General features: G+C 42.7%; 3 protein-coding genes across 3 annotated transcripts; 2 read left to right on the forward strand and 1 right to left on the reverse strand.

The window, feature by feature from the left end:
• Positions 1 to 4,022: 4,022 nt before the first annotated feature.
• On the forward strand, positions 4,023 to 6,254 carry C922_02498 (hypothetical protein; the record flags this gene model as incomplete). Its single annotated transcript, XM_008818097.1, has 1 exon — positions 4,023 to 6,254. One exon carries the CDS (start codon positions 4,023 to 4,025, stop codon positions 6,252 to 6,254), a length of 2,232 nt encoding a protein of 743 aa, XP_008816319.1.
• Positions 6,255 to 7,070: 816 nt separating this feature from the next.
• On the reverse strand, positions 7,071 to 8,375 carry C922_02499 (hypothetical protein; the record flags this gene model as incomplete). The annotated part of the gene is made up of 1 exon (XM_008818098.1): positions 7,071 to 8,375. The coding sequence occupies one exon, from the start codon at positions 8,373 to 8,375 to the stop codon at positions 7,071 to 7,073; it is 1,305 nt and encodes a 434-aa protein (XP_008816320.1).
• A 2,813-nt stretch (positions 8,376 to 11,188) lies between these two features.
• Positions 11,189 to 14,902, forward strand: C922_02500 (hypothetical protein; the record flags this gene model as incomplete). The annotated part of the gene is made up of 1 exon (XM_008818099.1): positions 11,189 to 14,902. The coding sequence occupies one exon, from the start codon at positions 11,189 to 11,191 to the stop codon at positions 14,900 to 14,902; it is 3,714 nt and encodes a 1,237-aa protein (XP_008816321.1).
• Between the last annotated feature and the right edge of the window lie 335 nt (positions 14,903 to 15,237).

Genomic DNA, 15,237 nt, shown 5'->3' on the forward strand with positions numbered 1-15,237 from the left:
TATTTCGGTCATTTATACGTACATGGACAAATGAGCACCCATTTTTTAATAACCCCAGTTAATTATATAATACCCCCTTTTTTTTTTATCGTTAATCTGAGAGGGGTTTATATGTAGAAGGGGAAAGCAATTCCTTTTTCATTTCCCTCGTTTTCCATATTTCCCCCTCCGACAACATTCATATGTACCGTTTTTTTCTCTACCACCGTTGTTATTTTATAACTACAATTGTTATATTATAATGACTATAATTCTTATTGTTCCCACGTTTGTATTATTATTGTAATTATTTTACTGTGTTTTATTTTATCCTTTTTTTTTCCCTCTCCACACATTTTTGCGCAGTGGTATTATCCAGATATCGATATATGTACACCGACGTATGTCTATATATCAGTGAGTATACCCCCACGCAACGTCATCAGTATAATTAATTCTTTTGCCCATTGTCACTTATGTGTGACGTACAGAATTGTCACATGTGTTTATGCCCCACTTGCATCTCATCGTTTAGGCTACCTTTGTGTAGGTTTACAATTAACCACAATAAGACCTATGCCATACGTCCTCTTATACATATGTACTTATTAATTCTTACACAAATGAGACATATGATATATATAAAGGCATACGTCCCTTAGCCATCTATTTATCAATAAATCTATCCATCGTTTTTTTTTTTTTTTTTTAAATAGCTAATTAAAAAAAAATTAGTTTTTTTTTTTTTTACTTTTTTTTGTACATTTTTTTTATAAGGGCGTGCAGAGGAAGGTTTTTTTTACATTATGTGCATACATAGCAATCTCGTGACTGCTTTTTTTACGTTCCAGCGAGTTGCTGTGTATGTCTATATGTACATCTGCGCCTGGGTACATCCACGTGTAGAGCAAAGAATTGATTACTTAATTCTTTGTTATGTGCGCGTCTGTGTGTTTGTATACACATATGTAATGTACCCCCTTACGACGCTTACTGGACATTTTATTTGCTCTCTTCGCAAACTTTGCATTGCGAAAAGAGAAAACGAAAAAACTACCTTCTTTTTCTTTTTTTTTTTTACCCACCCCCTTTTTTGTGTGAATTGTGGTTTTAAAGAAAGCCCACATAATAACGCGTTCGTAGTTGGAGGCCCTTAAAGCTGATATGTTTACCACATAACTTTTTTATTTTGTGGCCCGCACTTTTTGTGTAGACAAAACACGTATCTTTTGGTACACATATGTGCGTGTGAAGAAAATATATTTTACATTATTCTTAAATCAGCGTTTGAATGAACAGACGACGCGTTGTGACGAATGTTTTTACATTAACAATCATTTTTTTTTTTTTTTAAACGTGAAAAGCATTTCGTCAGAAATAAAAAGCGCATCGACAATACGTGTGCGTCTGATTTGAGATTTATTTTTTTTGGTCGCTTAGAAGTCGTAACACCGTGGCTCGCAGTCACTAGCTCGAGTGAACGAACGGCTCTGAGAGTGAACACGTCAAACGTCTGTGCCCCTGTGTTACACAAGCTACTTACGCGTGTATCTACGTACGCACGTATGTGTGCGCGCATGTAGAGACCACCCCCCTCGTATACCCACACAATACGTAGGCCAAAATGACAATTTTAATACTTAAGCATAGTGGTGTCCCCTGTGTGAGAAGTAAACAAGTGATGTTTCAACCTAGCATTTATGTGTGTGAGACATGAGTAACCTACACCGTAGTTACAATTCGTGAATAGTGGGAAAAAAATAAATAATAAAAAAATAAAACAAAGTAGAATAAAACAAAATAAAAATAAAAACTTATGGAGTGTGACTCTTTAGCAGATATATTATTATACCATGGATTGTTAAGTGGATATATCATATCTCTGAGAGTTATTAAACAAAAAGCTCACGAAGAAAAAAAAAAAAAAAAATACCATACATACTTACGTACCTACCTAGATACATAATATATGCGTATACCTACACAATAAATATGTACACAGAGTATATACACAAATCACACTTGCGAACCTAGCAAACTATTGAACCAGCATACTTACAGTTTGCATTCCCCCAAGTGAGTCACCATAATGCTACCCCTACACATTTTGAACCATTCGAAAACGCAGATTGAGCAGCAAAAGAATATTTGAGAGATAAATTTTTTAATCCTGTGAATCACTGCGCCACAGTTTGCCCAAAAAAAAAGAAAAAAAAAATATGAACGATACATCTTATACGTATATATGTGCATCGCTGTGAACATTTATTTGTAGCATTTGAACTGTGAGATTAACACGCCAAGGCACGGATACCTTCGCACGCGCTTTTGAATATTCACTTATTTATGCCAAAGCGTGAATTGGGTGTTTCCTTTCCGTATGAATGCGTAAAAAATAAAATTAAATAAGAATAATAAAGTAAGAATAGCAACCGTGACAGTGATAATTGCAACCGTATTGCAGCGTACTGAGTATGTTATGAAAAATTACCTTCCCTCGAGCAGTGCTGTGGAGAAGCGAATTGACGTGTATGCCGAGAGAGTAGCGTAGAACGCACGCACATCACGCCGTAGGAAGGTCACTGCATATATACATATATATGTACACACAGCTGGAACGCTTCCTTTGAACGCAAGATAGGGAACATAGAACTTTTGTTTATAAACGAAGCAAAGGTTCCCACCACACGGGTTTTCCTTTCTTTTTTTTTTTTTTATCAACCCCCGTGTAATGTATGCATGTATATATAGTGCACATTTTTATTTTACTACTTAAATGTTTCCATTTTTTTTTTTTTTTTTAAATGCGATAAAGCTTTCACAAGCTTATCTAAGAGAAGCAGCCTTATTAATTTATTGGCATCGCAAGGACAAAGGAGAGTCCATATCCGAAAAAATAAAGAAAAAAAGAAAACCTTTTACATGAGCGTTTCATTTTCGACTATCATATCTACATCAGCTTTTCTGCATTCACTTTTTTTGTTTCGTTTCGTTTATACAGTGCAAGCTACCTGCACGCGAGTGCTCCCATTTTTTGCAGGAGGAAACCGCAGCTTAGGGTTTACCTGTACCCTTAGCACTTGTGCAACTTGCATTGGAGCTTTCTCTTCCCTTTTTTACTACTCCCCAACAAGTGTATTTGCGTGAATAATTAGAAATAAAGAAGGAAGTTTTAAGTCACTAGCCTTGGGCGCCGCGCAGAGCCCGAATCTATGCCTACATGGGTGCGCTCACATATGCATGGGATTCTATACTTATATGTGTGTCTGCCCGTCAGCTCACTCTGTGTCAATCCACGCAGGTGTGGCAAGTGACTCCACGATAAGTACGCATACCCAGGTGCACGCGTGCTCGCAGTACATTGTACCTCTTTTCGTGAGTTTTAACACACACCCTCATTATTTACAATTTTTTCTTCTCTCTCTTTTTTTTCGCCCCTTTGTTTTTAAATAAATTTTAATAATTAAGTTATTTTGAAGACGACACGCGAAGGGCGCAGATGTACATAAGCGTGCGTGGAAGTTCAATGCCAAGATCATATCACCACCCCGGCGCGGTTGCAAATATATCTCTGCATCCAGCCGTGGGAACTACCTCAACACACGTGCATCCATTTTGAACACAAGCGGACACATATACACATTTTTTAAAGTGAAGTTTGAGGCCACTTTTGTGCAATTTTTTTCCCCCAGTTATCCTTTTTTTTATTGTTAAGGATAAGCGTGTGCGCATCTCATTTGTATGGACCGAGTCTATCCATCCACCAAGCAATAAGTTGACGCACGTACTAATCGAGCTACCTTCCAATCAAACCCTTCACCGTTTCGTCAATTTCGCTGTCTATTTATTGTACGCACAGAAGCGACGGTAGGAGAGGACCGAGCGATTTCCCCCTTAACCCCACGCCAGTAACGAGCGCTTTGTGGAACCCGACCGCAACAGAACTGCACGCCTCAAACGGAAGAAACTAGCAAAACAGAACAAAAAAAAAAAAAAGAAACAAAAATAAGGAAAAATAAAACAAGAAAGCAGCCCAACCCACCATGGTAGACGTATACAAGAAGCCAAAGAACATGTCCATAGGCATGTACTACAGCAAGGACTACATCGACAAGCGGAGAAATAACAACTACTATGGGTACAGCCATAACTACAGAGGGTACAACTACTACAATATGCTGCACAATTATAGGAGGGGGATCCACTACGAGGCACAGCGGGGTGTAGCTACTGAGGAGCACAGAGAGAAGCAGAAGGAGGAGGTTCCCGTAAGCGGTCCTGCAAAGGATGTGAGCGATTCCGGAAAAACAGAAGGCAAAAAGCGCAAAGCAGAGAAAGAAACGGAGAAGGACGAAGTCGGAAGCAGAGACAAGAAAAAGGAAACCAGCACAAAAAAGTGCATCATAAAAATACTTAAAAGGCCAACCGAGGCGGTGAGAACCGAAGAAGGAAAGGGCAAAACCCCCGTGCAAGGAGAGAAGGACCCAATGGAGGAATCGGAGCAGAAGGAGGCGCAGAAGGAGCAGCAAAAAAAGAAGAAAAAGGAGAAGGTAAAAGAAAATGAACCGGAAGGCGCCAAAGATTGCGTCGAACAAAGCGGCAGAAAGAAAAAAGAAGGAGAAGGTACTACTAGTAAGGCCAAAAAGGTAAAGGACGGGTTCAAATTTACGTCCACACAGGAGCTGTTTAATTTGCTGCTCAAGGATGTTAAAAATAACTCCCTTGATGAAGAGGAGCAGCAGGGGCAGAAACAGGAGCAGCCGCCGCAGCAACAGATGGCAAAGCAGGCGGAGAAGAAGAAAGCCGCCACCACGACTGCGGATCCCGCGAAAGGACCCTCCGAAGGAACAAAAATGGAGAGCGAAAATGAAAATGCGATGAAAATTACCAAAAAGAGCATACCAAATTTGGTTAAGAAAGGTACCACGAGCGCAGCGGGGGGGAAGGATACTCAACCCGATCGTAATGATAATGTGGCTCAGCAGCTCAATCATGAAGAGGAGAAAATTACCAAAGAAAGTGAACAAAGGAAGAGCATTAAGATTAAGGCCAAGGAAGGAAACAGCAGTAGTGATGTACCAAAGAGCGATAAAATAATCGAAGCAGAGGAAAAATTTCCAAATGTTGACAGCAAAAATAGTGCTGCCCAAACGACCAAGGCTACAGGAGCCAGTGAGCATCTTAAAGAAAGCGTCATTGCATTAAAGGGAAAAAAGGGAATTGCCAGCGGAAGCAATAAGTACAACAACCAAATGAACATCGGAAGCAACATCAGCAAGGGAAGAAAAATTATAAAAATAAATAAGAATGTAGAAAATGGGAGATATAGTTACACTGGAAGTAGGAAGGATCTAACTGGAGGTGCCAATGGCTTCGGAGGAGCCGCAGGTCATTATGTGAAATACGCGACCTCAAGGTATCCAAATTTTACAAGCAGATGCAGTTTGCTAAGTCACGCTTCGAAGATGGATCTGTGCAAGCACAACAGTATGGGTAACAGACTGACCAACAGCTTGAGCGGTGGCATGGGTTCCGGCCAAAGGAATGACGACTCTAGGAAGGCTGGCAAGAAGGAGGAGGAAGAGGGGTTCTTCGCCATCCCCATCTATATGAGATCCCCCAAACCGGAGCAGATCCCCATACCGGTGTACCTGTCGGAGGTCACCGACCAGGTGGGGCCGCAGGAGGGAGTGCAGGAAAGAGTACTAGAGGTTCGGGAGGTACTGACCCAGGAAGTGGACATCAAAGAAGACATCAAGGAGGACATCAAAATGGACGTCAAAGCGGCCATCGAAGCTCTGCCCGAAGCGCCCTCCGAAACGACGAACGTGCATGGTATGAAGTCCAAAAGCAAGGGCCAATCCCAAAACGGAAAGGGAACGCCGAACGGAAATGCGCATAATAAGGACAGCCAAAATGGTCCAAACTTTACGAAGAAAAACGTAGAAAAGAAGAAAAAAAATAAAACCTTCCTAAACAAGAACTATATGTCGTTTAATCAAGAACAGATCCATGCCAACAGACATAGTTACGATTTTGTCAACACAGGAGGAAATGTGAAGAGCAACAAAGTGTATAATATGCACTCGCTGCACTCGTCCTATGTGAAGGGGGCGAACTACAACGGCTGCAACGTGCACGGCAGCGGGAAAAACATCAAGATGGAAAAATATTTTCATCACAAGAGGTACAAAGTTAAGGCCTACTCGAGCGACAACAACCAAAGGAGTAAAAATTTGAACCCCCTCAAGGAGGTAAAGATAGCTGTGTATTGATGGGAGTGGCAGCCAGAAGAGCAGTACCTGCCACATACGCCGTCTTATAAACAATACGGCACTGATTACCCCGTACAAAGTGTTAACATAAAAATAGGAGAGAGGAAAAATGTCTATTGTGCAGGATTAAAGACGGGGAAGAGACCCATTGGAAGGAGCATTTTTTTGTTCTATGTCAACACCCCCTTACCGTAGCACCTCGAAGGAAAGAAGAAGGGGGGAGATTTCCGTGCGCGCGCGTGCGCGTCGTTATGCTTTCTCCCATCTCCCCGCGGATTCGCCAGGCTGGCAGCGTTGGCGGGCCCGCCCCCCATTTCTCCTACTCGTCGGTATGTGCCACGTTGCCACGTAGCCTCTTACCACGTTTTTTACATGTTTCTACTTTCTTTTTTTTTTTTTTTTTTTTCTTTTTTTTTCTTTTTTTTTACATTTTGTTTACGCTTACGATTATACCTCGCGCTGCCCACCTGAAAAAGACTTGACCGAAAATGAGGCCTATCAAAAAGGGGCGTACGCCCACCGCGTCTAAACAAACGCGTTCTACGGAGGGAAGTACACTGGGCGAACATCCCCAGTGGAGCATGTACAATACTTACATATGTGTGCGTTCGTGCAACGTGTTTCTAAGTTGGAAAAAGAAAAAAAAAAGGAGGAAGTTAATACAGCTAATGAAAGGAAAGAGGTAAATACACCAACGAAAGGAAAAAGGTTAACACACTTAACGAGGTGCAGTGGTGGCTTTCTAGTTTTCCAAATCGCTTTTCTCACGGCGTCCTTTTTTGGGAGAGAGTTTTTTCCTCCCCGTTATGTAACTTCCTATTTGCCCTGCATAGGTCTCGAGCGGGACGTGGTAATGTCGAGGATTTTCTGCACATTGTTGATATACTTGCTGATTTGTGCGTTTAAGATTTCCCAGTGGGTGTCGTCAAAGTGCCTCAAAATGGTGGTCTTCATTTGTACGCTTTTATTTATCTGGTCTATCTTCGCATCGATAATTCCACTTCCGATGGCAGCGACAAGAATATTCTCAATTTTGAGAGTACTGATGTGGAGTCTTTCTGAGATGTATTCAATGTTTTGCACTTTGGTGTCTTTAAAAAGGGAGATAATGGAAAGAAGGTATATCTTATTCTCTGCAACTTCGTAGTCGATATTATACTTGGTGAATAACTCCTCACCGTAGTTATTTTTAAACGCTAGAAATTCGTGGATACTGTATTGGTAGAATATTGTTAGTAAGTGGAAAATGGGTTTATGTTCTTCAATGTTTTGTAAGTTCTGGATAGCTTCTAGGGTTAGCAATTGGTGGAAGTAAATATTGTTCTTCAGATTAATCGCATCTGCAATGAGTTCAATAGTCGCATTTACGGTGGTTGGATGATTCAACACTTCAGGTGGTTCCTTCTGGAAGTAGTAGACGTGTTTATTTAGATGTTTAAAAGATTCTTCATACTTTTTTAGCTTTTTGAGCTCTTGGGCGATGATCAGATATATTTGTCTCTTCTCTCTTGAGCTGATGTTCCACTCTTTAATCCACTGGTCGATGAATTTGATATAGGGAAGCATAAAATGGAAAATATTATTCTGTGAAGAGAACTGTAAAATCGCAATGAACGTTGGAAATCTAAAAGAGAAATTCACACTGAAGGAGTTATAAAGAAGCTGCAGAATCTTTAATCGCAACTCTGGGAAGACATTAAAATTTTTAATGGCCATGATGAAGTTGTTGGTAGCATTGTTCAAATCTTCGACGGTCTTAAATTCTAACTGCAGAATAGATATCAGGATGACGAAGTATTCTTCCACCTCTCTGTAGAATTCATTATATGTTTTCACACTCTCCTTATTATCAATGGTAACTTTTATCTTGTTGTTTTTCTTTGTCTCCACTAGGGTCTCAAACACCAAGTCGCTGGCCGAGAGGAGTAGAGAAAATATTTCCGATCGATTGTTACTCTCCGAATCTTTGTCCTGCTTCTGATAAATGTTGAGAAACTTCTTAAAGAACACTTCGTACTCCTGGATGTTTTTCTGCTTCAGGATGCCCAGGATCCAATCCCCGATCGTCACGGCCGTCACCGTCCCCGACAGGTCGTGCGTCAGCTGGATGTACACCGACATGGCGTATTAGCGGCGTTACGGATTAGCGAAGTTATAGATTGGAAACGTCAGCCAGTTAACCTTTTCGCCTCTTCACCTCTACGCGCCAAGTTGCTGCTCCTTAACAAAGCGTCACTTCGGGATGCACAACTTCAGTTGGGAACCCTCGAAGCAGCTAGGAGAACAAACCTTCCCTCTACTCGTACGCTTACTAACGCAATTGTTTATCTGGAAAATAAGAAAAAAAAAAATCACCAGTGCGCCTCCTCCACAACGATGTGATATGTGGGAACGTAACGAATATAAATAATGCTCAGCGTTGTTCGTGGTGATAGGCCCTCCTATTTATTAAAACAATACCAGATAAAATTTCTTCAAATTTCATGTCACCTTTAACGTATTACGAGACGACCTCCGTAGACTATTTATTCCTCGCGCTGCTTGCGCTTGTTTCGATATACACGTATGCTCTATGCGATTGTGCCTATGCCCCCGTGCCTGCATATCAACGTGTTTTTTTTTACTACAATTGATCCTGCACAAGGCTGGAAAGAAGTGCGCCTCTGTTCTTTCTTTAAAAAAAAAAAAAACGTCCTTATGCGTATTTCATTTCTTCTCTGACTTTGTTTCCCCTGAATTGGCATATTGATCTCCTCATGTTTCAACTTTCGCCTTTGCGAAACTTGGTGCAGTCGATGGGGGGGGGTAAAAAAGCAGAGGGGCGCCCCTGACACGCCCTGGGGCAAGGCGCCAAGTGGGGTGAGCGAGCAGCCATGCATATATATACTCACGCATCACCAGTGCATACATATATAAAGAGCGCGAGAAAATTACTCGTATATTTATAATAAATAACTGCAAAGTTTGATGTGCTGTTTGGGAAAATGCGAGGTCGGTATGAAGAGGCAACTGGTCCTTCCCCCCCTTGATCATACCTATGCGTATGCTTTTTTTTTCTTGTTGTTGTAGCGCCATCCTTATATTTTCTCATTTTTTCGTTTTTTCATTTTTTCACTTCCTCACTTTTTCACTTCTTCACTTTCCCATTTGATGAAGGGTAAGTTGTTTATCTCGCACAAAAGAATAGAATCAGAAGAAGGGGGACAACCCTTGGCACCACTCACCGTGCATAGCATATGCGGCGCCTTCTCACGGAGACATTCCTTTCCCTTTCGTCGCGCGTGCAGTGTTATCCTGGAAAAAGAAGCACTCCATGTTGTTGTGCGGAATTTATTTTTGTAGTTTATTTATTTTTTTTTTTATGTGCCCTGCACGTCCCTCTATGTGTTAACTTTGCCTGAAGTGCAATTCCCCTACACTCCCATGGTAGTAGGCGGCACCAACGGCAGGTAGCTGCCGAGACAAGCGTTTGTACAAATGTACATAGGGGGGTTGCCCACCGGTACCTGGACGCATCCCAGGCGACGCCACAACGTGGACTAAATGTAAAAGTGCAAGCATCGATAGAGCAACCCCCCAGAGGCTGCCAAGTTATCCTCGTCCAAAGAGGTTGCGAATTCGTATGTCCCATTTGAATAGCCGCTCTCATGGCATTTATTTATTGTTTCTTTTTTTTTTTTTTTTTTTACACCTTTGTGAGTACGTTTAAAAAAGGGGATTTTCTTCCCCCTTCGTCGTCTTAACTGGAGGAACCCATTTTATTACACCACCGAAGGGAGGGCCCATCAGAGAGTCCTCACGCAGGAGAAGGCAGCGCAGACGAGGCACCTTGAGATGGTCTACCTCATCGTCATATTGTCTATGTTACTGTGAGATTGTCTACCCACGCGCACATGGCAACCCTTCACATCGCCGATCGTGTGCGTGCCTCCTTCTACCTACCTTAATTTCCCCCCCTTGGTGTTATTTTCATGCCCTATGTTAAGTACGCGAAATGTAGGCAATGTAAAAGGGGAAGCGATAGGGAAGAAAAAAAAAAAAAAGAAATGAACAGAGGGTGAAGGAAAGGAATATATCAGAATTAACACCCCCCGCGTAACTCGCTTTACCGAGCACTCCCACTCATTTTGTTTGCCCTCTCTAAATCTCCCTCTCTGTCATTTTCAATGTTGAACTTCGGACGTAGAAACGTAACTGCGCGAGTTCTTATTGAGAAATGTGCTTTTCCCCCGTGGCATTTTTTATTTTTCGCATTAAAGAACACCCATTTTTTGTATTGACCATGTGTTTTGCACGTACACATTTAACTATACATTTGTTTGTTTCTTTCTTTGTTTGTTTGCTCGTTTTGCTCCTTTTCCTCTTGCGTGCACTCAGATGAGAACACACAAGTGGGAGGGTACACTTTGCGAAATTCGGGAAATTCCTGAAAAATTTACGCCGCCGTGGGGGAGAAATGCATATATGCAGCGTACGGGGAAGTGAGAATAGTAGTCCCTTAGGAGGGCATACATAAGAGGGTAACATCCTGCCTGTCTATAAGTGCACATTGTAGTGCAGCCCCTCTCACTTTTTTTTTTTTTTTTTTTCTTTTTGTTTTCCCCCGTGAAGTTTTTTTTTTCTTTCTACCACGCAGCAGAGCCGTATGCGTTAACCGAACGGTGAATCCGTAGCCGTGGATAAATTGGCCGGAGGAATGTAAACAGGATTGTTTCTTCCGAACAGGGGGAATCCCTACATAGTGGTTTTTTTTTTCTCTTTTATCCAATAAGTGACGTTACACGTGTGTGCTTGCGCGAGGTAGTTATATCTGACACAGTTGGAAAGGTAACTCCGTGGGGGGTTCATCCACCTGGTTTATCTTCCCCGCGCCACGGCGTCACTTCACCGCTTTACCACTCCATCGCTTGACGGCTTCACCGCTTAACCCGACAATGGAGAACGGGCTGTACTGGAAGCTGAAGAGCGAGTGTCTGCCGCTCGACGTGAGCAAACATCTAGAGGAGAACGACCTGGAAGGGCTGCTGAACTACGAGGGGCTGATCCAGGAGATAAAGGCGGACAACTACGAGGTGGTGAACTTCCTATCGAAGGAAGAAAATCTCAAAAAAATAATAAAGTACATCACAGAGGAGTCGGAAGACAAAAGTAACTACGACAAGTCATACAAGTTTCCATACAAATGTCACCAAATAATAAATGCAGAGAATAAGCTGATTACAGATTCGCTTGTCTACAATGACAAGCTAATGAAGCTCTTCTGGAGTTTTGTCTTGAAGAAAAATCAACTAAATGAAGTGTTATCAGGTTATTTTAGCAGATGTGCCATAACAATTTATAACAAAAATACGACAGAGGTGGTAAATTATCTGAAGAGGAGAAAGGAACTCTATTTAAAAGGTTTCCTTTATCATTTTTACTCAAGAAATATAACTGAGTTGTTTAAGGTTTTACTGTTTGTTAAAATGCCTTACCTCTGTATATTCGACAATAAGGACATTATTTATTTCATTTTGAGCAATCTGAATGGCAACTTCTCAAACGAGATGTTTATCATTTGTGATCGGGAGGATAACATCACTTGTCTGATTAGGGATATCTTTGTTAGAAAATCAGAGATTTATTATTTTAATTATTTTTTGATTGATTTATCTTCTCAGTTGTCTTTTTCTTACCTAATAAAGTGCGTCTTTTCTGATTGCCCCTACACCATTTCTGCTGCCATCACGATCATATCGGATCTGCTACACTACACGGTGCTGGGAAAATCTTACAACACCATCGATTTTTATGAATGCCTCGATTTGTACACTAAAGAGCAGGAGCAGAAGAATAAGCAGCTCAAACAGATGGAGGAATGTAAATACGCTAGGAAGAAGAAAAAAAAAAGGAAATCAAATAAGGTCATTGATGAAGAGGACGTTTATAATTCTTCCAAGACTCATGCCACTCGCGTTAACCAGGTGCGCGAGTCGGATGAGATACTCATGAGTAGTTCTTGCAATGTCTACGAACAGTATGGGGTTAGTGGACCCCCTGTTGCTATTCCTGCTGGCTTTGCGCCCCCGCTAAAGAGTTATTCACACGAGCAGACGCCTCCCGATGCAGATAACATCGGGGAGGAGGAAAAGAGAGAAATTGAGAAGAGTGAGCTCGAGAAGGAGAAGGAAGGTAAGCTGGCGGGTAGGGGGCCAGGAAAGGTGGTCCCAAATGTTAGCACAAACTCGGGGGCAGAATTAGGTGCAAACGTTTACGCGGTTGGGCAGCCAAATCATGTGAACAAAAAGATCAAGGAGGAAATGCAGACAATTGGCCTAACCCCTCAGGGTGACACCGGCCAAGAGGAGAAGCATAACACGCTGCATGGTGAAGCCGACGAGCTAAGCAACGGGGAGTTCCAACCAGAGGGAGACTCTTCATTCACTATACCGTTTGAATTACACTCAGAGAGGCAGCACCCACTTGGCGAGGATCCCACTGGAGGGGATCCCTTTGGAGGGGGAATTTTCCAGAGTGGGGGCCTCCAAACGGGAGAGGAAAATAGGATGATGGGTGACGGAGTGGCTATCTCCAATCGCAGCGGTAGAAGCCTTCCGTGGGACCCATTACGAGTGAGCGGAAATGACCAAGGGGACGCTCAAAACGGGCAAAGCGATGAAGTTCATCAAAGCGGTGAAAATCATCAGAGCGGTGCAGATCAGCAACGTGGTGAAGATGGACAAACCGCCGAATCCCTACTCGCGCAGCAGCACGCAGTTTCGTATTACTACTCATGTGGGGGCGCCAGCCAGGAGGGAGACCCCGACTTTCTAATGGGAGCAAACCAGAGGAGCGATGGCGCGCAATTGTCCAATATGCCCACGTATAGAAGTGACACCCACAGCGCGGATAACAGGAATAATGGAGTAGTAAAATACGCGAAAGAGGCAAAGAACGAGCGGAACAGTGACAACGATAATTGCTTCTCCTACGGGTCGGATGCATCCTCATCTGATTCCTCGGATGACGAAAATTATGACCATCTGAGAAGGATAAAATTTGAAGATGTGCTAAATAGAATGAAGCGAATCGCTAGCAACCGGGTCCACGTGAAGGAGGACGGAGATGGAGCTATTTTCACCAGTGGAATAAACCCATTCAGTCGAACCCAAAGTAATGAAAAAAAAAAAATGAAAGAAGACATCTTTGGAATCGATTCGAACAACGGTACAGATGAAAACCCTAACGAAAGTGGCAGCGAAGAACAAAGCTTTCAAATCTTCGAGAGCGAAAAGGAAGGAGATATAAATATCCCCCTGAACAAATGGGTACAGTACCTTGAAAATGGAACCTTCATAGACATATGCTTCTTCTCCTATATAAAAGACATTATGAGATTATACATAAAAAATATCAATAAAAATAAAGGCAGAAACATGTTGGGATTTACCACCCTCGAGATTATCCAATTGATAAAGACACTTATAAAAACCAAGTCTAAAAATATCCTCACAGAAATCATCGATGAGGGCTTTTTTGACATCTCCATTGATATCTTCTTCAAATACAAGTGGAATAATCTTCTACACATTTCTGTGTGTGATTTAATGCAGACCATCATCTTTAAGGAAAATGAATACTCCTACCTTCTCTACTATATCTTAGCATTGACTACCTTTCTGCCGAAATGTCTCCGCTACTTCGATGCGGTCAGACGGTGTCGAAACATTAAAAATAAGAAAAGGAGAAAAAAAATTGAGAGCTTAATAGATTGTGGGTATAAGGCACATTTACTTCATATATGTCAAATTTTGAGCAACAAGTCCTTGGAAATAAAGTGGCTCTCGAATTTCCTTGTCACCGTTTCGGGATGGAATGACATCATCATAGAGGAACTAAATCACTACTCCTTATACTTTAACGATGTTAATTATGGCGATGAGAAACGGGCAGAGGACGCTGACCATGGCGAGATAATCTCAAATGGTCTGTGCAACCCGCCGGACAACTCCATGACACACCACCATCTGAGCAACGTCGGGGGGACTGGGGGGGCCAATCGGGAAAAGCTCATCGGAGGTGACGGCAGTGGGAACTCCAACCGGGGCATGAATCGAAGTTACCACTACGATGAGGAGGAAGAAGAGGACGACGAGGACGAGGAGAACCAGCATGGAAGCTGTAACCGCGGCAATGAAGGGAACCGTAGCAACCACGCCAATAGTCGCAGTAGCAATGGTACAACGATGCAGAGTGACCAACGCGAACCCAGATCGATCAACCGCGACGGAAACGAGAACTGCTTTAATAACTACTCCAATGTCATCGATATCCTTTTCGATGAGCATAAAAATGATTACATAAAATACGAGGACGAGTACCACCAGCGTAGCTCCAACTATGATTTGTCTTCCAATTGCAACTATGGAAATCACGACTCACATGCAGGTGATATGAACAGGCTGAATGACAGCTACGGCAAGCAGGGTGAGTATGGCCTGGGGAGCTACAAGGGCGATTACGAACAGCAGGAGGGGCATCCCGAAGGCGATCCCTTCGCCAACCCCGCCAACAGCTACCTGTTCGACCGAGGGGATGGCAACCCAAACCGCGGCGACGACCGGGGCGATGACCGCAGCGACGATCGCCCAGACTTGAAGAATGGCTAGGACCCCTTCGGCGCAAATTGACAGTTACCTGTGCCATGGAAGGGAAAGTGTCAAGCGATGGTCAGTCAGCATACATCAAGGGGATCGCTGCCCCTCGCGCAATGTGCACACATATATGTATACACACGCCGCATGTTCCAATTGGAGCGCCTAATTGAGGGACGACAAAGCGCACCGCGGTGGTGTACACGTTGAGATGGGCACGTTGAGATGTCCATATTGAGATGTACATATTGAGTGATCTATACCGAGGTACATCCCCGCGCTATGCACCGCCAATCAGATGAGGTGGCTTGTCCAGTTGACGAAAAAGGTCTGCATTGTCTCCGCGAGAA

The sequence above is a fragment of the Plasmodium inui genome (genome assembly GCF_000524495.1).
Source record: "Plasmodium inui San Antonio 1 unplaced genomic scaffold supercont1.9, whole genome shotgun sequence".
NCBI lineage: Eukaryota > Apicomplexa > Aconoidasida > Haemosporida > Plasmodiidae > Plasmodium > Plasmodium inui.